Raw genomic sequence first — 25,695 nt, forward strand, 5'->3', positions numbered from 1 at the left:
TGTCTTTTCTTTCTTTCTTTCTCTCTCTTCCTCCCTCTTTTTATCTCTCACACACTACATTAGTTCAGAGCGGCATCAGCCCGATCACACCGCCTCTTATTGACTATTAATGACTGCATTCGCCTCTTTTGTGTTTTCAGATAATGACTCTCATACAGGACATACCTGTTCCAGTGATCGCCATGGTGAATGGCGTCGCCACGGCGGCTGGTTGCCAGCTTGTTGCCAGCTGTGACATTGCCGTGGTGACGGAGAAGTCCACCTTTGCCACCCCGGGTGTCAACGTGGGTCTGTTTTGCTCGACGCCGGCGGTGGCCATCGGCAGAGCTGTGCCGAGGAAGGTGAGCAATGAACGCAGGGAGGACATCGGCAGAAAGCACTCGTCTATTTTATATTTTATTAGGTGTATATTTTTATTTTTATTTTATTTAAGATATTCTGACATATAATAACCAGATTTTAGGGATCTTTGCCAAAGATATCTTATATGATTATATTACAAACCAATATCAGCTGATATATTGTTATTAAGTAAATGTTTTTACCGTCACTAATATATATATAATTGTATACAAACATCCAGTATAAAGCCCTTTGGGTCAATCTTTTTACCAGGTTGCCATGGAGATGCTGTTCACAGGGACTCCCATCTCAGCCCATGATGCTTTGCTGCACGGTCTGGTCAGTAAGGTGGTGCCAGAGGAACGACTGGAGGAGGAGACATTGGCCATCGCCCGGCGGGTGTGTCAGGCCAGCCGACCTGTTGTAGCCATCGGCAAGGCCACCTTCCAAAGGTGAGAGTTTTTCAGACCACAGACGGAACTTTTTTTTTTACCTTTTCCTTGTGGTTATTGAGGTTTTTTAAGGTCCAAGGATGCTTTGGATTTCAAGTTTCAGGGAAGAGTTAGCCGGAGTTATTAGAATGTTTTAAGGGCAAAATATTCTCCTAACCATTCTCCATTATAATCAGGATTCTTCACGTGAAAACATTTGAAACATTGTGATTAATACACATATTTTTCCCTTCCCGTGTTGCGTTTTCCCATCCTTTGTTTCCTCCGAAGACAAATGGCTCAAGGTCGAGATGCAGCGTACGCCACAGCCTCCAAGGTGATGGTTGACAACTTGGCTCTGAGAGACGGACAGGAGGGGATCCGGGCCTTCATAGAGAAACGCAAACCAGTGTGGAGCCATAAAACAGAAAAAGCCCACGACTGATGGACTGACGTTGGATCACTGCAATGATCTCGTGATTATCCTGACTGGTGCACTGGTGTGGAATAATTAACACCAGTTCCCAAAGCCAATGTATGAGCTGTATCGCTACAAGTAAAATGAATAATTAATAATTTACAAGATGACATTGATTGTTTGAAGTGTTGACTTCATCTTTCATCACGAGGATTCCCTCCTTTTGAGCCGTTGTGTGCCTTAAAAGCTGCAGTGTGGAGCAGAAAATACACTGTTACCACCCAGAGGACTCAAAATGTTTAATGACATAGTGGACTCATAAAGCTAATGGAGAATGAATGCTGCTCTTTGTATTCGTATAATGTTAAATGCTATATAGGTTACACATAGTGGTAGAAATGATTCCATATGTCCAGCATGTTATCAGGGCAAGAAGACCTACTGGTTGAATCATCAGCACAAAAGATAGATTGAGTCAATGAAGCATTTTGAATTTGTTGTACAGATCTGATTTGTGCCTTTGTCTTTCTTCATCATCTAAACTGCTGGTTTCTTAGAAGCAAAGTGTAAATAATTAAAACGATGGCCAAAACAACAAGGTTACAGTATCATTCAATTTAACACTATATTAATATCCTCAGAACATTGTAATGGGGTTTTTAATGGAGAAAAATATTTCTTACTTTCTTCCACTTTGGAACATAGTTGAGGTCCTATAAACCATAAATTTCACAATAAAACACCACAAAATACAAGAAATTGAGCAGTTTTAGCTCAAGCAGAGCTATGGGTGATTGGCTACCAGGAGGAGGAGACTGGCATACAAAAAATGTAATCAGATTATAGTTACATTCACTAAAAATGGGAATTATTTAGCAGGGTTAGAATATTAAAATACATCAGTTAATGCTGAGTAGAAGAAACATTTTTGATGGTAAAAATCTTTCCATTTCCAAGGTTATATTGTTCGGTTTTCTTATCAAATAGACTCGCATCAACACTTCTTTTTGACATTTCTTTCGGTTTCATTCAAACATTTGGAGCTGAAGTAATCCAACTTTTCAATGTGCATATGTGATAACATTCAGGTTGTTTTAGTTTTTATTCACAAACAGGTAAACAGAGACAATACATAAACAAACAATGGACTTACAGGAATAATACATTAGTTAAATTAATTATACAAGGTAAATTAAAGTTTGGATTTCTTTCTTATTTTTACAGTAAAGGAGTAATTTAATGTATTGTTTGACTTTTCTTTCCAAATAAAAAAAAGATGGTTTATAATTGGAAAATTTAGATTTTGTGGATGTGAAATTTTGCAAGAAGTTTGATGATATATAATAATATAATAATTATAGAATATATTTTCATTTAAAAGAGTAAAATTAGAGACAATATACCTGGAAATAAAAGCATAAATATAATTTAAGTTCCTGCCTTTTATTTTATATATGGAGGAGAAATGTCACTTCCGGCCGCCATATTTGTTTGGTGGTAACTTTAAAGCGGATTAAAAGAAGCAAAATTTTAGCCCAAACGCCATTCTGTCTGACCGCTGCAACTCTTCAAAAGTTAACATTAGGGCGGATTACAGTTCTGTATCTGATGGAGCTTAGGAAGGCAGAGAGAAGATAAATCAGTCGTTAAACTGTAAATTAAATATCTATTTTTGTTGGTCAGACAAAAAAAGCTATTTGAAAGGGTCACCTTTTGTTGTGATGGACATTTGTCACTATTTTCTCTTATTTTACAGACTAAACCATCATTTCTGACTGATTAATTGATAAGGGAAACATTGTAATATTGTCTATGGATAAGAAGCTTCTTTACTTGTATTTTAATGTAGATGGAAACATGTTTGTTGTATAGATTTAGGATGGCAACATCAGTGTTTAGGTCTCACTCAACACTCACTGTCTGATAATAAATTATGAGTTAGGTTTCTTTCAATTTCTTGCAATTATCTGTTTAATTATTGGTAATAATATGCAATTTAAAGGTCAAGTGTGTAACATTTAGGAGGATCTATTGCCAGGAATTGAATCTAATATTCATAGGTATGTTTTCCATAGTGCAGAATCACCAGAATATAATAATTATTACATTTTTTGTTACCTTAGAATGAGCAGATTATATCTACAGACACTGCGGGTCGCTTTCCAGGGAGTAATAAATAATAAATATAATTGTTAGTTAAGTCTAATCAACAGGACCTGTGTTTAGGGATTTATTTTGTAAATGTATATTATCATTTAATGTGTGTGCGAGATATTTAAACTACAAATTTGAAGAGTTTATGAAACTCTTTAGTGAACAATGTCACTCTGACACTGATGAATGAGGTTGTAGTTTTATTGCGTGGCCACATGATGGCGTGCTTGTGTTAATCTGAGAGGAGAAAGTCAGGCGGATGTACAACAATCCCACAGTCTGCAGATGATATAGATTAGCATTTATTCTTGCACAAGAAACAATGCTGTTGGTACAGATATGATCTTTCTTTACTGGCCGAGCAGACTTTTGAAGCCTTGCTGAGGGAAAGCAGAGTAAAGTTGTGATCAGTGTAGAAAAGTTGTTGAAGTAATGGTTGAAATATTTAGACCATATCAGTACTGATTTTTTTTTTTCCATAATCAGGGAAAAAACTTTATACTTATACACTTTATACACTTTTCTACCAACAATAACTACAAATATTGGTATAATAATAATAATAATAATAAGTATTTTAAATTCAATTTACAGCAGTAGGGCTGCAAGTAATTACAGAAAATGTATATTAACTATCAGAGTTGTTACAGATTATTTTTTGTTTAACTGAGTCAGTTTAATACTTTCAGCTCTAATTTCCAGTTTCACACAACCTAATCTACGGCTCTGTAGGGTAGAGGCATTTATATGGCATTTGATATGTATGCTATCTTATTTCAGTTGCATACCAAACCTTCCCCACCTTCTCAGGAGTTGTCGGATCAATCAGCAATTTATTCCAGCGAGTTATTCTGAGCTTTCCTCTTAATATTTATCCTCTCATTTATGCAGATTTCCCCCCCACTGGACCAAAATAACACGATTGAACTCAAAATTTTGGGATTCAAAGCAACATCCCGCTGCATCACGAGCATCTCTTTTAGCACCTCTTACCTCAGATTTGTCATCTTATTTACACAAGTGTTAACACCACCGACAACAAACATCCTGTGCAGGCATCAGAGGCAGGGTTTTGTTGTTCCCCGGGGTTTGCTCTTCCTGCAGAGCTCTTGGCATGACATTCTTCTGAAGCCGTCTTCAGCTCATTTATTCAGAAAAATACAATAACAGCATGCAAGCAGGCGACTGAGTGACGTTATCAGGCTTCCTACAAGCTCTTATTATAATGTGTGCAGCAGCATGTCATTTATTTCTGTATAACTTACTTTAATCAACTTATTAATCATTTGGTCTCGAAAATTGTGAAAAAATACACATTACAGTTTCATAAAGCCAATTTTGATCTCTTCAGTATTTGTCCAGGCAATAGTCCAGACCCCCCAAATTATCAATTTATTATCTGAAGACACATGAAAGATGAAAATCTGCACTATTGAGAAGCTAAAAGTAGGAAATATGTGGTATTTTTGCTGTAAAATGTTATTTAATCAATTATCAAATTGTAATATTTCTGTTCAGTTTTCTGCAAAAAATATTTAATTGGAAGAAAGTCAGTAGCTTAACCAAATATCTCTTTAAAATCCAATATATCAGATAAATCATTATCAGCCTTCCTTGTGTGACAAGTTTGGTTTTAAGATATGGATGCTACTACCACTACTTCATGATTTACATTGTGAATTATTAACCCAAGTAATTGTTTAGAAAATGAAATGTCAGAAAACGGTGAAAAATGTCCCAGAGAAGCTGTTTTAAAATGGCTTGTTTTATCTGACTTAAATGACTATATATTATGAAATTGAAAAAAATAAACCAAATTTAGGATTAATATAGGTCTGGAGGCTCAGAATTATTCTGCCTGTACTGCATCCTAACTCAATTTAAAAACTCTCCTTTTTGCCGCTGCAACATTATTCTACAACTACAGTTCCCCACTGGGGGGCAGAGTTTCATTATTAGTGGAAAAAGGCAAAGCAGCAGAATTAAAACCCTGTGGAAATAAATGCCTATGATAAGATTTACAGCAAGTAAAAAATACAGAGCCAGAGATTCATTTTCACCCCACCTCATTTTATTAAGCAAAGTATCAGAACGGTCTGCAATTAGTTGTTTAACAAAAAACAAAGATAACTTAGGGAATGTAATGAAACAGTACGGCAATACTGTTGGAGAGCAACTGCTTCAAAACCAGAGTATGAGGAATAATAACAGGGAATGTGACTGATTTTAAATGTTGACATGTATAAGTGTGTGTGTGTGTATGCCAGTGGAAGTGCAAACAGTAGTTGATATGACAGTGTTGAGAATAATAAGACGTAATGAAGTAAAAGCAAAAACTTGTGCGGAAACTAGTTCACACCACATCTCTGGCAGCGTTTGCTCAAGATGTGGTAACGACAGTACAGCAATTAAAAAAAAACATGTTACCTAATGGTTACATAGCAAATCAGAACAAATAAAACATATATATTATTATTATTAGCCCTCACAAATTAGCTTGATTTCTTGAGTCTCTAATTAGGGTTGGGATTTAACCAATAATTACACTGGCCTCAAATATGTGTAAATACTCACTGTACTTCACGTTTTTAAGAGAAATGAATTGCACACCAGTTAATCTGGAAGGAATATCATCACTGGAAAGTTAAAAACTACAAAGTAAACAAGAAATCCTGCTCTTTCTTTCAATATTGAAATGGAAAATCAAAAAACGTACAGTACTGCGCTTCTAATTTTATCATTGGACATCGTATTATTTCTTCTCCTTTTGGAAAAATAACATTCACAAGCATTTATAGAGTAAATCCATCTCTAATGTAAATATCTGCAAGTAACATATAAAAAAATAAAGATGGGAAAATAAATCAGAGTTTTTGCTCTCAGGGGAGAACATTCCCCTGCTACTGATAACAACTCAGCTCATATTAACAAAAAAATCCACTGTACATATCCGACTCTAAAAGATATATACTGTCACCTCTCGTTAATGATTTACATCCAAAAATAAAATAAAATCTTCAGTCAGTTTGTTTGTTTTTTTTCTTTCTCTTGTTAAAGTGATCAGTAAAAACGTCAGAGGCTGGTGCGTCCTGCAACGTTACGATGCAGCGTGACAGTCAGAAGGTCAGTACTTCACACATAAAGAACATCAGAGCAGAAACAAAACCAGGTTCCTAACAAAGCTAGGACTAACTGCTCGTCTTTACCACAGTGTCAGTGACTACACCTCAGTTTGTTTTGTTTTATTTTTACAGTGTCTCGCCATTTTCTCCCTCTTCCCATCACAGCAGCATGGACTCCTGCATGGCAAACGCCTCCTGTGCGTGCCTGTAGTGTGGTCCTCCAAACAGCTGGGGGAGCTGTTGCCTTATGACAGGCTGCTGCTCCTGGAACTGTGTCCTGTAGTGAAGCAGGCTGTCTGGGTTGGGTGGAAAAGTGAACTCCTGAACGGGAGACATTTGGGCTCGCTGGAAGCTGGGTGAGCGGGGCATCCCACCTGGGGATTGAGGGGGCAGCTCGTCCTCTGGCGCCCACTGGAGCCCGTCTACGGGCCGCCGAGGCCCAACCTCTGGCAGGTAGTGCGGGTTCGCTTCGCCTCTCCTGTGGCCCTCAAACCTGTAGTCCATTGGGGCGTAGACCTGGGCGGTGGAGGTGAGCTGTTGCAGGTAGATGGGGGTGGAGCGCCCCTGGGTTTCCAGCTGCAGGGAGTGCTCCGGGGGAGGCCTGGCGTTACGGGGGTTTTGGGAGGAGTTAGGGGGCGGCTGCCTGCGGTAGGTGGTGTAGGAGTTGTTCATGAGAGCTTTCTCTGGGGAAAGGTTGTTCGTCTGCCGCTGCGTGGTGGCGTACGCTCGTTCCCCGTACGCCACAGTGGAGGGCGGGGTAAATCGGGAGGGCGGATACAGTCTGTCCTCCCCTCTGTGGTCCAGGCTCACGCTGTAGGCGGGATGGAAGATGGGGACTTCGGTCGTTGGTCTGCCTGGGGAGTGCTGCTGCGGGGGGGTGTGGTACTGGCTCTGGCTGCCAGGGTAGCTGGCCTGGATTCCTGCTGGACTGTTGTGAGAAAATGGAGGAGGAAGAGTGTGTTTGGCCATCCTGGGGCCTGACGCGACAGAGACGACGCTCCCGGCCAGACTGGGTCCGCGGCTGGGGCTGCCCTGATGGAGGGATGATGCACTGAAGGGTGTCTCGCTGCGAGGGGTCCTCATTCTGGACGGAGGTCTCTCAAGCTCAAGGATCTCAAAATTCTGCTCCGGCATCCCCGGTACGTTATCGTACTGGGAGGCGTTGGAGCCTCGGTCAGTGCCGGGGATAAAACCCTTGGAGCGGGGCCGGCGGTGGGGCAGAGCACTGTCCTCTGGGCTGGAAGGGGCCCGGCGATGGCCCTCGGCTCAGGTGGACCTCTCGGGCCGCCGCCGCTTTGGCTGCTTCCAGCTTTGTCTCGGAGGGTTTGAACCAGCGGGGAGTGATGTCCCTGTGAGAGCTGGAGGCTGCGTTGGAGTTGTGGTTGGCGGTGGCGTGGCTCTGATGCTTCCTTCTTTCCACTGTGCTGAGCTGTGATGTAGGGGTGGCGGCTGAGGGCGGCGTTTCTCGCCTCTCAGGCGTGGTGGAGGTGGACTGCCTTTGCGGCTCATTGGGGATCTCCCCCGATCCCCTGGAGCGGCCGTCCCTCCTGTCAGCCTTGTGGTGGCGGATCGGTTTCTCAAGCGAGTCCCGCCGTGTCCGGCTGGGGGGGTGACTGTCCCGCTGGCGGTCCGGTACAGGACTCGGGTCCCTGGGAGGCTCGACTGGCTCGGCGTGGCTTTGACCGTTGGCCACGTGGTTGGCCCCCGCTGCCGCCAGCTCAGGAGGAAGCTGCCCGAGAGGCTTCTTGGGAAACTCTTCCTCTTTACCTGCAAGATGAAGACAGTGGAGACACGTTAGAACACCACCAGGAAACCAAAGGGAACGGTGATGGTTAAACACACTGTGTGGCGCTGATTCACATCAGATGAGGAGTCACAACAGGGACATGGATTCATGCAACACCACTGCCATAAAGAGGTAAAAAAATAAAGGAGAATTACATTCATGACGACACATAATCACATCTCCACAGGCAAAGAGCAGAGGACAGAGAAAAACATCAGAAATAGTATTTGATATTAATTCCCAGCTCGCTCAAGGGGCTCAATTAGGAAGTGACACTCAATTGAGTGGTCTCTGAAATTATGAGTTTTACTCTGTTTCATTAAACTGTACTTAGCTGCAGCAGTAGCCCCAGTCTCGAAAGGTCATACAGAAATAGTTCTTGATTAATGAACCTTGTTAAATGTACTGAGACTTGTAAGTACAAGCATTAAAAGCCACAGAAATAGTTCTTCACTTAAGAGTCACTACTCAGCTTGTTACTATTCTACAACCAGTATGGTAGAAGTTATAACATTTAATACTTTATCTTACTGCTTTACGTCCAAAAAAAGAAATAAAAAAGTACAGTTGACAGGAACATATACAGTACAGACACAGTGGAAGTGACGCTGGGTGGTGTTGGGGACTGTAAAGGAAAGTAAAGTGTGATCACCAGTCAGGAGACGGCAGTGGGAGGAAGATGAAGTGCTGTGGGACTGACCCAGGACGTGAACTTACTGTTACTGAATCCACAAACTAAAGTGTCTGTCCATGACGAGTTTATCCACTGACCTTGGCCTTTTTTCTCTGCTGTACAAATAGGTTAAATCAACAGGGGGAAACTAACCTAAGCTACCTCATCTTCCTCACACAGTGTTCCCTCATCAGTTTATGTAAAAACAAATGTCACAAAGATTCTTAAAACTGAAAGAGCTGTGTTGCAAAGTGCTCTTTGTAGCACCAAATTAATAGTTTCATGTCTTCTTTCCGGAGACTATCCCGTCCACAACAGGGGTAAGTAAACCTAGTCACAGTTCCTGAATGTATTTTCAGATGCAGTACAGGGAGAATGATAGTTCATTAAGATATTACTAAGAGATGCTGTAATTTATTTGGCGGTAAAGACAGTTAAACTACAAATTTTAGTCTAAATGAATGTTTAAAACCTGTAGCTACAACCTGAATATATGCAGCATGGCGTTTTATTTATAATGTAGCACACACGTAGAAATTATTTCATTGTTTATCCATTTAGATTAACTATAAAACAACTGTAGATAATTAGCTATAACTCTAAGATACTACAGTGATTTTTTTTTCATAATTTATTGGCTAAAGAGGCAACACGTTTTAATATAAATTCATGTTAAAAACCTGTGCAAGACATAAAATTTAATGACTTTAAAAAAAGTCCCTTAATTTTAAACTCAAAAAACTTAAAACTACAAATAAGTTCACATTGTGGCTGGTTTAAGTGAGCTTCCTTTAAAGTATAAAAGCATTGTTTGAGCCTGAACAGATTATATTTTGTCCTTACTTCATGACTAAGCTGTTCAGGGCCACCACATTGGTGGCCGCTGGCAGTTATTACTATGATTTTTATTTCACACAGCTGGAAAGAGGAAGTGTAGTGGGGGGAGTGTTTTATAGCATCCGTGGTGTAGTCTGTAAAACAAAGAAACCTGCCTAACCTTGCCTTAAGGATCTGCAGTCACACCATGATAGTATTAATGCTGTTGTAGACGCTTTTCCCTTGCTGACAAAGGTCTGAGGAAAATAAAATCTTAAGGAGGCTTTTTGGAGTTTAAGGGTCATAAACTCACATAAAAGATGTTACTCATAAAGTCTTCAGGGGGGAGGTGTGTCGAACAAGCCACCAAAAGCTAGAGTTATTGTCTGTTTGCTCATAATATAATGTAGTTTAAAGCTTTCAGTGTGCAGCACCTTTTCTTATCTCGTCCTGAAGGTACAAAATGATTACGTTTACTGATACTGAATATCAGCACAAATGATCAGCTATTGGTAGATAAACTCTGTCTGTAGGACTTAGTGACAAAAAAGAAAGGAATCCAGACTCTGACTCCCTATTTTGCTTAACTACTAATTAAGACATAGGAGAGAATACCACTCTAGATCCGATTCATCCAGCTGGTGTTTGCACAGAGTAAAATATACTGCGGTGGTGATGGTGGCTAGGAAAAGAGGAGACCGTCTCTTAAGTCAAACTAGGCCCAGTGAAGTTCAAAACTACAGAGCCATAAAACCACTGTCATTTCTCACAGTTCAACCACGTCGGATACAAAAATGCAGATTAAAAAACACCAGCAAATGTGGTAGCACATGGTTGTTAAAACAGAAGTTAAACAAAAGCCTCCAGTGTTGGAAAAGTGGCTCATTATCTTGTCAGCGGGCAGGGAAATGAACAGACAGCTACTGTTATAGTTGTGTGGGCTCCGAAAGAAAGGAAAGTTCTGGTTCCTTCTTCAGCTACAGTATTAAAGTAAAAAATAAATAAATTATAATTGAAAAATAAAGCGGCTGCTGCTGTTTTAAGAGGACAAACTATTGACTAAATACAGCAGGAAGACGCTATACAAGAACCTGAAAAAGACAGTTGAGGACAGGTGTAGTTATAGTTGTTGAGTTATAGTATGTTTCTGTGACACAATAACCCACCTTCTGTACTATGAGCTGCACGTTGTACTGGAAAAGTCAGGTTAATTTAGGAGAGTATCATATTTATATATAATAAACTGTAAGCTTAAATAGTCCATGTACAAAATACTACGATTAGCTACCAAATAGACTAGAATAAAGGTAAAAAACAAGTTTCCAGTTACAAACAATATCATGCAGTGCCTTCAGTTCGGCCACCAGAGGGAGCATTATGTCACTTTAAAGCCCGTAATAGACAGGGGTGAAATATCACAATTGCAACCACTTCATTGGAGTAAAGGCTTAAAAAAAAGACTTGAGAAGATACAAAGACAAGAGGAGAGCCACTGCGAGACTCCAAATAAGCTGAACTTATCTAAAAAATATTAATGTGGAGGATAAAAACAGCTGGAAGACTAGTTTGTGAAGGAAAAACCGGAGTGCTGCGGGACAGACAGGAGACAGACAGGACGCACGGACGGACGGACTGAGGGACAGATGGACAGAGACATGGAGAGAGGGAAGACCAGTCAGGATAGCCCACCGGTTACTGTTGTAGGAGGGAATGTGGCCCCCACTCACGGCCACACTTTTGTTGTTGTTGGCTAACATCGTTTGAAAGAAGAGGGAGAGAAGGCAGATTAATGAGACGACAGAGCAAGATTAGAAAACACACTACTACTATCACTAAAACAGCTACAAGCTAAAGGACAGCAGGAAGCCGCGGCACACATCCACCGGTCTCGTGAAAAGCCATAATACCTGAAGGGGCATTTGTTTCACTGTCAGCTGAACTGGGGGTGTTTCTGGGGAACGTTTGACTGATTGGAGGTCTTTTTGAGGGACCACGTCAGTATAGATTGCAGCTTTTCCATGCTGACTTTTAGAACTATTTTTCAATATGGACATATTTATGTTAAAAAAACAATGTTTTCTCCAAAGAATTTAGGATTGTTGTCTATTGTTCATAAAGCCCAAGGTGATGACTTTAAGTCGCTTGACTTTTTGTCTGACCAATAGTTAAAACCCCAAAACGGTTCAGTTTACAATAATTTAAATATAGAAACCCCTGTACATGTTACCTTTTGCTTGATAATGAAATTACTACTTATATTTTCCCCTCTTACTAATCAGGGATACTTAAAACCAAATAACACTACATTTAAAAAATACATATAGTATTAGTTCAGGTAAAGGGCTTCCTTCATACGATCAGTTCTGCATAAAATATAACAAACTGCATAATATTTTAGATCTGATTTGTAGTAAAATGCAAATAAAGATTTATAGTTGTCTCTCTGTGGTTCTGTTGCACCATAATCAGTCAGAAATGTCCCTTTTCGTATTATAGCTGGTTATACTTTGTCTGTGTGCTTCATTCTGTACCTGGTGCGGGCAGATCCAGCTTCGCCCTCCTGAGCTCCGTCATGGACGCCTGTAGCTGCTCAATCACAAAGTCGTCCTCGAAGTAGAAATCTTTGGACAAGGTCGCCTGCAGAAACTCCACCAGATCTTCCATGGACAACTTCATCAGGTGCTCTGTAAAATCCCACATAAACTAAAATAAGACCTTTTTCAGCGTTTTGAGAGGTGGACACCAGCTGGTATCAGTGGATGGGGTAAAGACTCTTACTCTTGTGCAGTTTGAGGATAGTGTAGGACATGGCAGGCAGCAATCTTTCACCCTCCAAGATGTAGATGTCCCAGATTCTGAGGGTGAGTGTGAAGGGAGTCTGGACACAGATAGAACAGATGGTCACAAGATCTTCTCATTGTTTCCCAGCATGCTGATATATTGCTTTGGCCCACATTGGCCACAAACCAAACACTGGCTCTAGATATAGGGCCTTTTGTGGCCACTGTAGTTTCTCCTACTTCACTTGTTTTAGTGCAGATTTGATGCTGTTTTCTTCCTGATTGCTGCTGGACAGTATGCCTTTATTTTCATAGCTGACCAGAGGACATTATTCTAGTACAGTGGGGGGGATTTTTGTCACATGAGGGTTTTCTTGCTACAGGGGGAATCCCTTCACACTAAACATTGCATATGTCCGGCCATGGGAAGTTTAAACAAAGGAATGTTTCCACTGGCCATAAAAAAAAAAAAACCTACAGCGGCAGATTTGTGGGACAAGCTTGCTGTTAGTGTACTCACTCTGTCCAGGAAGCACTGGAAGAACCACTTCATGGTGTAGAGACTTGTAAACACCTCTTGGGTATCCTGCAGCAGAAACAAACAAACCCAACAGAAAATCTATTCAGCGCATTAAGCAGAGTGTGAGAAGTTTCATGTGTCAACAATTACTCTTAACAGGGACAAAAACAGCTTCAACTTCGGTGATGATGAGGATAGTAGGTAGTATCATTGAGATCGTTTAGACTTGAGGCTTGTTTGTCTTCTATATGTACAGGAAACATAAATATCACAAGTATATTGAGCACATTTTTACGCCTTAAGATAAGGCTCCTGAAAATATAGGAAGTGTTGTAATGTAATGACATTATCCAACAGTTTTATTTCTGCTATTATGAGCAGTTGTTGCATTATTCAGCACCTGTTGCATTATTGATCACTACAGCAGTGTTGCGTGTCTCACCAGGTGTTGTTTCAGTTTGGGCATCATCTTCTTGAGGATACGGTCGTGGTGCTCCTGGAAACGCATCAGCTTCGGGAAGCCGGGGACAAAGAACCCTAAAGGTGAGAACAGAAGGGACGATCAGGTTAACCGACTGACTTAGGTCTTACCTTGCAGTATGTCTTTTATCCTCCTGCCCTGCAATTACATGCAGTATTCAGCCAGTAATCCAGGCAGCAGCTGGAAGAGGTCTGCAGCCCAACTGTAAGTCTTCTCCTTAGTTGATTGTACATATTCCCGGCTGTCCGTGCTAGTTGGTGATAGTCTCTTAAAACATGTATGTGTGTGCGCGTCTGGATGTTTACAGTCTATAATGCATATTTCCTGAGTGTAGTGGCTATTTGTGGAGGTTTTAGTGTCAGTTGCCTGAGATTTATGAGCTTATTTCTGCACCATGCCTGCTGACTAATTTGTCCTGAGTTCCTCTGCACTGATATCTTTTTTGTTGATAATTTTATCACATGCTTGACAAGACCATCAAAGGTTCCACAAGGCTTCAGTTTAATACCTTTTAGTCAGTGTCTTGTATGATATAAATGTCAAATTAAGGACATTAAAGAGCCACACCACTGATGTTCACTGGATGCAGCTGTGTCGTGTTTTGGTCGCATCCATCGTTGCCTTGTCCACGTGAAGCGCCTGTTCTTCTGCAGCCACGTTATTTATTATTATTTTGTGTTGTACAAACATAGTAAAGACAGATTTTCCACCCGTTTTTAATGTAGTATTTTCTAAATACTGGCAGGAAAGGTATTGCATATACTATTCCTCTGTCTTGCTACTTACTTTGACAAACACTCTCCTCACAAGGTTCATTAGTAGCTGTTGATGGGGTTTGAGCAGATTTCAGTATTGTGGATATTCAAATGTGCTTTCTCATTTCAACCTGGCAAACACCATCTGCTGAGGAAGATGATATAAGGTGATATGCTTCTAGAACAGCTACTAACAGACCTTGTGTTGATGTTGTTTTATCAGCTGCTGTTGCCAAGGTCAAAAATAAACATTGAATCTGAAGAAAAACTAGTTTTATCTCTGTGTTGTTGAAAAAAGGTCCGTAACAAATGACATGTATATGAATATTAAGTCAGTGAATTTAAAGCTTCAGAGACACAAGCTGCTCCAGCCACAATAGACCTGATGTGTTAATATATCAGAGGAAAGAGCAACAAGTGAGACGCTCTGGTCACATGCCCTGAAGTGTTAACACGCCCTGAAGTGTTAACACATCAGCTACAATGACGGCAGATGATCTCCAGCAGCTGCATCCAGTGGACATTGGCTGTTAAAATAGAATATGTTCCAAGAGATAAGGGCTTTTTTCTCTGCCCATGAAAGTGAGTTTAGATGTGTTACCATGCATGGCATGCTTCTGCCCAGACAGTAGTTTGACCAGAGCCCAGAAGGCGTCCTCTTCATTCATGTAGATCAGCAGCAGAGCTGTGATCTGACTCATGCCCTGGCAGTAGCCCACCTCCTGTAAACACACACAGTCGGGGTAGTGATGAGTTGATTCCTTACTGCCTCTGTGTCCATGAGCCCTACTTTGTTCCTACATAAAGGCAACATGAATGAACGGAGCAATCTCAGTTCTAAAACGCAGTGTAGGATTAGCTTCATTGGTTTCATTCAAATCAATTATCATTGGTTTCATTCAAATCAATTACAACACATTAGTTCTCATTCAGTAGAACCTTTTGGAAATTGACAGCCTGAATGTTTTTATCTGCACCAGCAATGATTGGAAATCTTATTAATGTGCTGCTAGTATTAAACGGGGACATTATGTGATTCATTATTACCTCTGAGTTCTGCATTTAGTGGAAAACATTTAAAAGTTGTTAATTATCTGTGTCCTCGTTTGTTAATCTGTCCAAAAATGCATCCAAAACCTGAAGTAACAGCTTGGAAATCCAGTACTAATCAAACAAAAACAGTGCTCAAGATCTGTGAAAGGCACATAGACAGATGCTGCAACCCACAAAGATAGTAAAAGCACAGTAACCTTTGTGTTTCCTGCAGACTGAGAGTGTGAATGACTCACCGTGTTGTACATGGAGTAGGCTGTGAGGACGTGGAAGAGAGCCTGCTGCCTGACAACACAAACACAAAACCACAGTTACCACAAAGGCCTGCAAAGAATCCAGAGTATGAACCCAGGAGCATCATTCACAGTTTGGATCTGTATTCTAACAGCTTGGACATAGATGAATGTGATGTGTGCACAATAACCTCTTCACACATGAAAATTAAAGACTGGAGGGCCAAATACGTTTCTTAATTTTAGACCAGTAGTGTGAAAAAGCAAATTACAATGGTGTTAAAACAGGTGTGGTTCCTGTATATGAGAGCTGTGGCTGGTTGCTGTTTCTCTTTGGCTTATAATTCATCAGAGACCGTTTGACAATCTCTGCAACAAAGCAGAAGACCAAACACAGAAAAAGGGGACATGAATCCTCTCACTTCCATATTGGGAACACTTTGAGCCCTCAGATTTTGGGAATCAGAGTGATAGATTTACAGTCTGATTTGCCACTTGCTTTTGATTATTTATACTTTCCACATGTCATTAATTCAACCATAGTGTGATAGTACACATTGTATGTTAAAAGGTCCAGTGTTTAAGATTTAGGGGGCACTATTTGCAGAACATTGCAGAAATGTAATATATTCATTGGTATGTTTTTGTTACCTTAGAATGAGCCATTTTTATTTAAGGAAGGAGTGGATCCTCTTCTATAAATCCACCATGTTGAACCGGCATGTTTCTACAGTAGCCCAGAGTGCATAAACTAAGCTAACTGAGCTAATTAGTCAGAAAGCTGCTGTCTCAGTGTCTCCGTTGGAGCTTTTAGTCACTTGAAGCACATTCACGGTGTATTGTTATTGGTAGGAAAGGAAAGTGTAGTAATTAATGCAGTGTATTCTGGAAATACGCACTTGACATCGTATCGATGCATGAACATGATGTGGTCCCTGTAGGTGCGGTTTACATCCAAGTCAATCTGGCGGATGTCGGGGGAGAGTCCTCTGGCCCTGGCCTTTAATTTCTGTGGACGAACCCAAAAACACAGAAAGAATAAGAGCAAATCAGTGACAGGAGACTCTGACTGTCTTCCATCACATTCACAGCCATAAACTCTCATTAACCATGTTCCCTTATGCTTGTATGAATTTAATTTGTGGTAACAGTACTAGTTTTGTCGGCTAGGACGTCGTATATGTGATGTATGAGACTAAAGATAAAAGGGATTATTATGGACACAGCTTCTTGCTCACCAGACAGAAACTTTCCACTGTTTCTTAGTTTACTGTACGCGCCCTCAACTCATAATTAGAAGTTTCCTCAACAACTGAAGGCAGCAATATATTGATCCTGCCAGCTAGACTTTCTAATGAGATCCAAAGTTTCTCTCACTGCAGAATAAAAAAAAAAAGGACTTTACAGCGTGCAGAAACGAGCTGTGCAGCTTCACACAAACGAAATTAAGCCTCCAAACCCACATCTTGCCCACAATAATTCTGGAGCTTACTAAAATCAAATAAAGCCGAGGTGGCTACTGACTCACTTATGAAGCTTTATGAGGCTTGTGCTGTAATGAACGCTGCCCGTGCTGCACTGATTTTATAGACTTAGTGTGGGAGCGAAGGACTGTAAAGCACCAGCAGGGAGGGAGAGTGTGTGTTTAGCGGCGAGATCCCGGCCTCCGTACCTCATAGAAGTCTTTCTTCTCCTCCTTTATTTTGGGAACGTCGAGCAGCAGACACCACACCTCCCCTCGGAGCTGCAGAGGGATTCCCTTATAGATCCTCCTGACCAGCTGGAAGGGAAGAAAACAGCAGGAGGTCATTGTTAGAAAAGGCCTTCAAAGAGGAACAAACTTTGCCCACCGCAGAAACACCCTCACCCTCACCGGCCAGAGCACAGTGGTTTTTATACATTTTTTAGTCGGACAAAACATCAGGACTTTCACTAAATATCAGATGGAGGTGAGACTGTGTTTCTGACCACAGCAACTTTATATAAAACACCTGACAGAAAATCTCAAAGCTTCCACCTGCAGCAATTCCAGTTAAGTGTCCCATAACGTCATTAAAGAACATTAATCAGCAATTACTCAGATTATTAATTAATCGTCAGTTATTTATCAAACTAAATATAAAGCACTCACTGGTTCCAGCTTCTGAAATGTGAGGATTTGCTGCTTTGCTGTGTTTTATATTATTTGCCCGTTAAATATCTTTTTTGACTGTTGGTCGGGCAAAACAGGGAATAGGAATAGGCATTACATTTGACTGTAGAAAACTGTGCTAATAATATATATAAAAGAAAAATATATTCATAATGTGAATAATCTTTAGTTGCAGCCAGAGTTTGTAAAATCTTACAAACCCCAGTAACAACTGAACGCTGCAGTGAAAGATCTTAGGGATAGTGTGGATTACTATCTTTACATTCTTCTTCCTCTCGAGCATTTTGACACTTCTATTATGAAAAACGCTCTATAAATACAGACAATTATTATTGATGTCATGCTGGATTTTGCTACAAATGAAGTCATTTCGTGATTTGAGGGGTCTGAACGTTTCATTTTCAATTTGTCAGGTGTTATTTAACCTGGAGATGTTGGACTCTCTGACCTTTAAAGCCACAGGAGGTGTAGATGTCTTAAACCTAAATATAATTAACTTATATTCTTCTCTTCAACTCATTGGATCCATTTACTGTGGCTTCACTGGTCCTGGCTAGTAGTTATCTATGTTCATTAATAACTTATAGAGAACCTTCTAAATCTAAATCTGAAAGTAAATAAATTATGAAATGCTTACAAGTTACAGTGTACAAAAAGACAAATAATCATAATGATATGATGCCAGGAATAGTGAAACAGGCAAAGTGGAAAAAAACCCCACAATTTTATCCGTTCAAAGGTTGTCACTGCAGGCCCACACAGATGCAATCAGAGCCTCTGGCAGTTGCCAAAAATGATTCAGAATGAGAAACCCATCAACCAAGCTGCTCTCATCCTGTCAAAGATACAAACAGTGCACGCACGAATGTACTCAGCACTCTCCTCGAGCAAAAGCAAAGGGCTTTGGAAGGTGAACCACGACCATCTGGCTGGACGAGCTCCAGGAGAGATTGTGGGCAGAGAGAGAGAGAGAGAGAGAGAGAGTACGAGAGACTGCTTTGCATGCAGAACAGTCCAAAGTAATTCAGTGTCCACAAAGAGATGGAAAATCAGTCGGACTCCGGGCGAGGAAGATTAAGTCTTAAAACCCAAACTGCTGGAACAGCAAAGCTAATCGGAGCAGTGAATTCTCCGTCTACAGCTATTAAAACCCAGCCAGCCGGAACAGTTATACAGCAGATATGGGAGGTGTTGGGACTGTAAATGCGTGTGTTCAGGTGACTGACAGGGGACACAAACGAAGAGGAAAGTCCTTCTATGTAGGTCTTCACAAAACATCCTGTGGCTAAAAGTAGCTCCCGACGTGCCAGTGCTAACTTTAGGATTCCACCAGGTTTTAGTCTGGGAATAATTCACCAGGCTTTCTGCGATAAAACTACCTCCTACGTCTGTGAGAGGCTGGATTTTGTCCAAACAACTCCCAAGTCCACATTTACATGAGTCAACGAGTTACAAGTGTCTCGCATCCAGATAAAATCCAGTTTCATGTGCACTTAGCCACATAAATGTCTCTGTTGGACAGGCTACTTAGAAATCAGAAGCAGGTGGTAATGCACCTGAAACTTTTAACTAACTAGAAGAAGAAGAATTTTGATAATTAAACAATGTAGTATTTATTTTAACAGCAACAGTTTTGCTAGCATTAGCTAAAAAACTATCCATAAGCGAACACAAACGTGTGTATAAATCGTATGTATGAACTATAAATGACACGTTTCCATCACCTTTGTGGGCTTAAAGTCACGCCGCTGAATGATCGTAAATCTAACATGCAGATCTACTTGAACAGTCGATATTGTGCTTTGTTTCATGCCTGAAATCTGACACAGTTTAGAAAATAATTTTAGATATATATTTGACAAACAGGAAATGATGTGTGGACAAAGCATGCAGATAATGTCTCATGTTTGGAGGACTTGGACTAGTGTGGAGTAGTAGAGCAATGTTAAAACTATTTTGTCCCTCACACTCCTGAATGAATGTTTTATTTCACACTGACTGACAGCCAATCACATCCATAGCAACAGGTCCTCGTAGGAGAACATTATACGCTTTATTTCTAACCTGAAATGTTTTGGTGCTTCAGAATTCTCACATGAAAAAAAAAAACAAAACAAGTCAGGCGGTGAGTGAGAGAAGTGATTTACAGAGATGTGCGAAGATGAGCTAAGAGCTGATGAAGAGTCATAAGTCAGCTCTCGTCTGTAAACGCGCCTGCGTGTCAGAGTATGATGTATGTGTGCGGTCGGTGCGCTTCCCTATTAAAAGGCAGCGTGTTGTGTGTCATCTCAGAATTAATGACATTTAGTCGTGTGTGTGTGTGTGTGTGTGTTGTGTAGTGAAGTATCCAAAGCCTACACTTCATCAACCACTACCACACACATGGGACCACTAGTCTAGTCGCAAACAGCCTTGTAATTACTCTGATGGGCGAAGTCAATGAGAGCATCTGTTAGACTTATCATCCTTTGGTTGTGTGTGTTTGTGTCTGTGTGTACACTTGAACACGTGTGTCAACATTTACATTTCTGTGAATCTGTGCAGTTCTAGTCTTTGTATTTACTGTGTACATACATACAGCTCATTGTTCTTAGGGATGTTAACTGTAAGATCCCCTGATTCTTTTAAAAAGGGAATGCAGATGAGTTTGTTTTCACATATTTATAAAATGTGTTTTCGGATGCAAGAAGACCATATAAACTCCTTCCTCTAGCATTGGCTCTGAACAGTTACTGATGTTAGCTCGGACAACCTGAAGACTGAACCTCACTTTGTAAGACTCGTACTCCACCAACTTGCACAGATTTTGTTTAGTCATTGACTGTCAGGAAGGTCAATAAACCTTGAGTAAACTGAGTAAATACACCAGATAACTCACTGAACGACTGGTGGACGACCCTGAAAATGACTGTCTGTTCTTGTACCAAAACACTGTTTATGTGCAGTTTACGCTGAGTTTGGTTGAGATCCTGGATTGAGAGGCATGCAGGACAATAAAGCGTCAAACACAGGTCGTCATCGGTCATCTTAACATGTTTAAAAAATCGTTAATTAGGGATGCACAATAATTACTGGGGCAGATACATTATCTGACAATAATGGGAAATGTATGTTATGAATTATCAGGATAATTCAATTACAGCCAATAAATATTAATGTGTTTTGAAGACTTTATGTTCTATGGAAGTTAAAGTATGTTTGTGAACATTTTTCACAATAGTGATGTTAGAGTTATAAAACTACAGGTTATAAACAGAATATGAAATTAGTAGTAGAAGTGTCGGCCAGGAGAAGCAGGTAATTGTCGGTTATCGTATCGCCTGAAGAAAATTCCATATCGTGCATCCCTAATGGGAACGACTGGCAGCAACGGGATCTAACCTCCAACTGTTTAGTTGAAGTTAAAAGACAAAAACCAGATATGGAACAAGTTTCCTGTTCATATCAGTATCAACAAACCATCCACAACCAGCAGCAGCCACTGAACAGTAAGCAGTCACCACATCAACAGGCTCCCAGCACCACAGGAACACAATTACTCCGGCTGTCCCACTTTCTACTCTGACCCAGCAGTCATTATGAAGAATGGCACTGGGGACACCGCTGTAGTCTTACACCACAGCCCGCTGCAAGATTTCACATGGCACTATATTATTACTGTTATGTTAAACACTACAACCTCAAGCCAAATTCATCGTGCGTGGCGAGAGGAAAAGGGGGAGAGAAACTTAAAAAAGCTTATGGCTGCTTTACATCTGCTCAGCTCTCTCGTACTTTCCTACTGCGGGCTAAATGTTCTCAGCAGCTGGCAAAAAAGGAAACAAAATAACAGAGATACCAAGTGTGACCTGTTTCCTCGCCGAGCTCAAAGCACGCCGCCGACCAACAAAGAGGAAAAGAAATATCCCCGAAGCTTTAAAGAAGAAAGAAACCCGAAAGAACAGAGCGATGTGATGGAGGCAAGGTCCAAACACTCCACAGTGTCCTTGGCTGTTACTCACTGTGAGCGTCTCTTTGAAAACAAAAGGGGAAACAGTGCCAAAGAATGAGTCTCACTGTGCTCTTAGTGCCAGCCGCCAGTGTATTTCACATTTCAAAGCTCGGACGCTCTACATGCCCACACACTAAATCCCCGCTCTAACTAAACATACAAATGAAGGACACGGTGAAGTGCTCCGGGCAACACCACAATGCAACATGGACCAAAAAAAAGGCACTAATGAAGGCCGCCATAACTGATACCTGCCCCCCTCTAATGGGGCTTGTGGGAGGTGGACTGAGAGAGAGAGAGACACTCCTCCACATCTGCTGCTGACAGGACGACTGCAGAGGGCACAAGTAGACTCATATGAACTCTCTCAGACCGATATGTTAGAGTGGGGAGATTTATATTATCATTTATTGATTTAAAGCTGCACTTTATCTATATTTTACATTAACAATTATAATATGTAACAGTTCTGCATTCAAATGTCTATAAACTAGACCTATCTTATATATGTTGTTTATTTGTGTACTTACTTTATTCCAAATGTTTCCAACAATGTTCAAACCCAGAGAAATACGAAATTAACACTGCGTTTCACCGGTCACCTGTCAATGATGTCATATCCCTTCAGTTTTAAAATACACTTTTAGATCTTTGGTGTCTTTAACCAGATGAAGATTTAATTCATGGGGACGTCTGGGATCTTAAGTTATCAGAGAAACAAGCTGAGCTAACGTTAAGCAGGAGCTCGGCTCGTAACATGACATCTTCTACTTTATGAAATTCATCAAACCTCGTCTTTTGTTATTGAGAGAGCGGCAGAAGTAACATATTGTACGTTTGAGTAATTAATGTGGAACTACTTTGATAATTGAATAATTGTTATAGTCATTTTTGTTGATTCCAGCTTCTTAAATGTAATATATATATATTAATTAAACTTAATATATTGTGTCGGACTGTTTCTAGGACGGAAATATGACATATGAAGTCATCTTCGGTTGTGATAAATTATAAATGATCACATTTTTCTGACATTTTATAGACAAAAGGATGAATCAGCAGATTAAATTGATAATGAAAATAATGGTTAGTCGCAGTCCTCATGTGAACGGCAACTGTTTGCTAATATGTGTCACTAAAAGAACTTTGTCACATCTTTATCACTATACTGATACAGTATGTGAATATTTACTAAAGTCACACATCAGCAAGTCAAACTCATCTTCATCCCATTGAGTCAAATGGTTGTCCTAAAACAAAATACTGCGAGGAACAGATGAGTGATAGAAAGGGTGAAGAGGAGAATGAGAGAAACAGAAGATCACCTTCTCACTGTTCTTGTATTTGTCCCAGCTCTTCATCATCTTCAGCCACTTGGTGGTCCTCTCCACCTCCATGTGTTTTTGCTGAGTGGAAAACCAAAGTGACACATTAATAACTCGCTCATCTCTCATCAGCGTTGCTGTGGATGCGTTCGCGTCCGATGGGAATTGCTGTCAGAACAGCTCGACAGTTAAAAAGGTACGACTCGCGAGTGATCGCACTGCGTGTTCAAAGTGGTTTGAAGCTGTGGAGATGCTCCAGTTTAAGCCTTCTGTGGATGCTGATGAGCTCATGTTTTACAGCTAAATAAGGCACATTTGTCATTTGCAAACAAATTCAGTGACAAGTTGTTTGGAATTAGATTTTAGTATCATAAGCATCATTTTAGAACGTCATTTGGATCCAATTTTGGGGGAAATTAAACTGTAAAATTATAGCATCAATTTCTTTTGGATTTAAGGTCTATCTGCAAACCCAGTACTCAAGTAGTATGTATGGTATGGGCTGAGGTTTGAATTTTAAAGTGTAAAAGCTCCTATTTCACATGGTACATGAATGCAACATTTGATGTGTGTTGACACATCATTTTACAGCCTGTTAAATAAATGTGTTGTGTTGTTTTGTTAAAAAGCAAGAAGAAAATTTGAAGATACTCAGAACAGACTAAGAAAATGTTGAATACAATGTTTTTAGTCAAAAGCCAAAATCCAAATAGATCTGAAATTGACAGGGACAAGCTGTTAATTGATCTAAATATCTATAAAAACTATTAAAGATACATTACTTGCAGTCTTTGGAATAATAACTGTAGCTGGCACACCTTGAATCAAACAGTTTCAGCACCAGAAACAAAAGATGAGGATGAATACTACACTAGAAGATCTTTGGGTTGAGAGCAGTAACAGATATATTTCTGTTGCCAGTGGCTGAATGTTTAAATCACGTTTCAACCACAGGAACTTTATCTTCAATTTAACTGTAGAAACCAGGGTCAAGATTAATTTCCCTGCTCCAGGAGGTAGTTTTTCTAACAGTTGGGGTGATGTGACGATGTAAATGTGTCAGCCATTAACAGATTTATTTAATTTCCTATATTGTTTATGCCAACATATCTATCACTTTAGTATCTCCAATTGCACGGTATAATGTCGGCAATGCTACAAATCAGTGAGCAGGACGGCTTTTATGGCTTTATTTGTTTTTACAGGATTTTTGCATCAGTGTGATTGATTCATTTCATCATATTCTTTCAGATTATGTACTATAGGACATCAATATGAGAATGTAGAATTATATACAGCATGATAGATGATCTTTAATGTCCTCTCCCATCAGGATACATCCATGTAAATGTCAGAGGTAACAGACAACAATGAGCACAATGTGTGTGTGTTTCAGTCAAAGCAGTCTAATTTATCTAATCTTCACGGTTTTCCAGATGCAGGACAAATTTTATGAATATGGAAAAGGGACTTCCTGATTTACATAGTTGCAAAGCTTCGTTCCCAGTTTATTTGGTTAAAAATGGGCCCTGAACTACACATTAAGTAATGAATTAACTCACCTTCGCCTCCACTGAGTCGTAGGATGGAAGTTCATTCTCACTGAGGAGAGGAGAAAGAGGAGGAATGAGTGAGAGACAGAGTGGAGAATGAGATAAATAGCCTAGGACTTGTCTCTTAACCTCCAGTTTATTTTTGTACTCGCTGTCACAGACGCAGTGGAAGAATCATAGTTTAGTCAACCCTGATGAAACAACTGAGTGATATTGGGGTCAGTGCTCGTCTCACTCTGCCTGACAGCAACATCAAACATGTCAGCGGTCACACAAACAGGAAATAACAGATTAGACATTCTGCTCGGCTTATCTGCGTTTCAAAGTCCCTGCAGGAGTTATTCTGTGGAGAGTTTCTCTTTGACGGAAAATATTCTGGTTTGGTCTCCGCTGAATGGTACAAGCCACACTGCACCGAGCACTCCCGTAAACACAGAATGCACAGGTTGTATTGGGGTCAGCTACAAATCTCCCATACGACAAACACAACTTGCTTTTCACAACAATGTGGCCTGAAATGGAGCTGAAATGTTAAAACTGAGCTATTGATTTCCATCTTTTATTAGTCCAACATGTCTAAGATCTTTTGCATTTGGGGATCATTGGAAAAAGGCAACAAGAGAGTGAGCATATAATTCATCATATATAAAGAACAAAGTTTCCAATGATAAATGAAAGATGAGTAAATATAAAATTGGGTTTAGAGCAACTTTCTTTCAAGGGTTGACCCGAATGCTTTGACTGTTGCCACGATAGTTCACGTCCAAATCAGTATTCTGGTGCTTTGGTGTTTTTTTACAGCCTGAACCTGCAGTGCTGCCCACACAGACTCTACAAAGTTATCTGATATTATGTTAGAAGTCTCTGGATATATGATGGATAATCTACAAGACCGGACCAGTTAAAGCTTTCGGTACCGTGCTGGTTTAGATAGGATACCTCATATTCCAATACCAGTATTTACAGGTGTATAATTGCCTTTTGTCAACTTAAAAAGTGTCCTCTTCTACGGTGGCTGCCAGAACAGACAATCCAAACACATTTTTCATGAGTAGTTTCTCCTTCATGTTTGGAAAGCTGGGGTGAGGCGAGGGGGGTGCACTCAGCAGC

At 40.3% G+C, this 25,695-nt stretch overlaps 2 protein-coding genes across 2 annotated transcripts in view; one reads left to right on the forward strand and one right to left on the reverse strand.

Moving 5' to 3' along the window:
* Positions 1-1,786, forward strand: part of echdc3 (enoyl CoA hydratase domain containing 3) — a 2,246-nt gene extending 460 nt beyond the window's left edge. The window contains exons 2-4 of the mRNA XM_035680622.1: positions 136-341; positions 616-794; positions 1,065-1,786. Of these exons, the coding sequence (XP_035536515.1) occupies positions 136-341; positions 616-794; positions 1,065-1,218 (539 nt within the window). The 3' untranslated portion in view covers positions 1,219-1,786. The remainder of the gene's footprint in view (positions 1-135; positions 342-615; positions 795-1,064) is intronic.
* A 3,612-nt stretch (positions 1,787-5,398) lies between these two features.
* The window catches only part of usp6nl (USP6 N-terminal like), a 33,594-nt gene continuing 13,297 nt past the window's right edge, over positions 5,399-25,695 (reverse strand). Inside the window, 12 exon segments of the mRNA XM_035675463.1 lie at positions 5,399-7,710; positions 7,712-8,234; positions 12,274-12,426; positions 12,521-12,620; positions 13,043-13,108; positions 13,485-13,579; positions 14,880-15,000; positions 15,568-15,616; positions 16,464-16,573; positions 17,237-17,344; positions 23,033-23,113; positions 24,595-24,634. Coding sequence (XP_035531356.1) covers positions 6,627-7,710; positions 7,712-8,234; positions 12,274-12,426; positions 12,521-12,620; positions 13,043-13,108; positions 13,485-13,579; positions 14,880-15,000; positions 15,568-15,616; positions 16,464-16,573; positions 17,237-17,344; positions 23,033-23,113; positions 24,595-24,634 — 2,530 coding nt within the window. The 3' untranslated portion in view covers positions 5,399-6,626.

This window comes from Morone saxatilis, unplaced genomic scaffold, assembly GCF_004916995.1.
Source record: "Morone saxatilis isolate NCDOM2014 unplaced genomic scaffold, NCSU_SB_2.0 Contig10, whole genome shotgun sequence".
Lineage (NCBI taxonomy): Eukaryota > Metazoa > Chordata > Actinopteri > Moronidae > Morone > Morone saxatilis.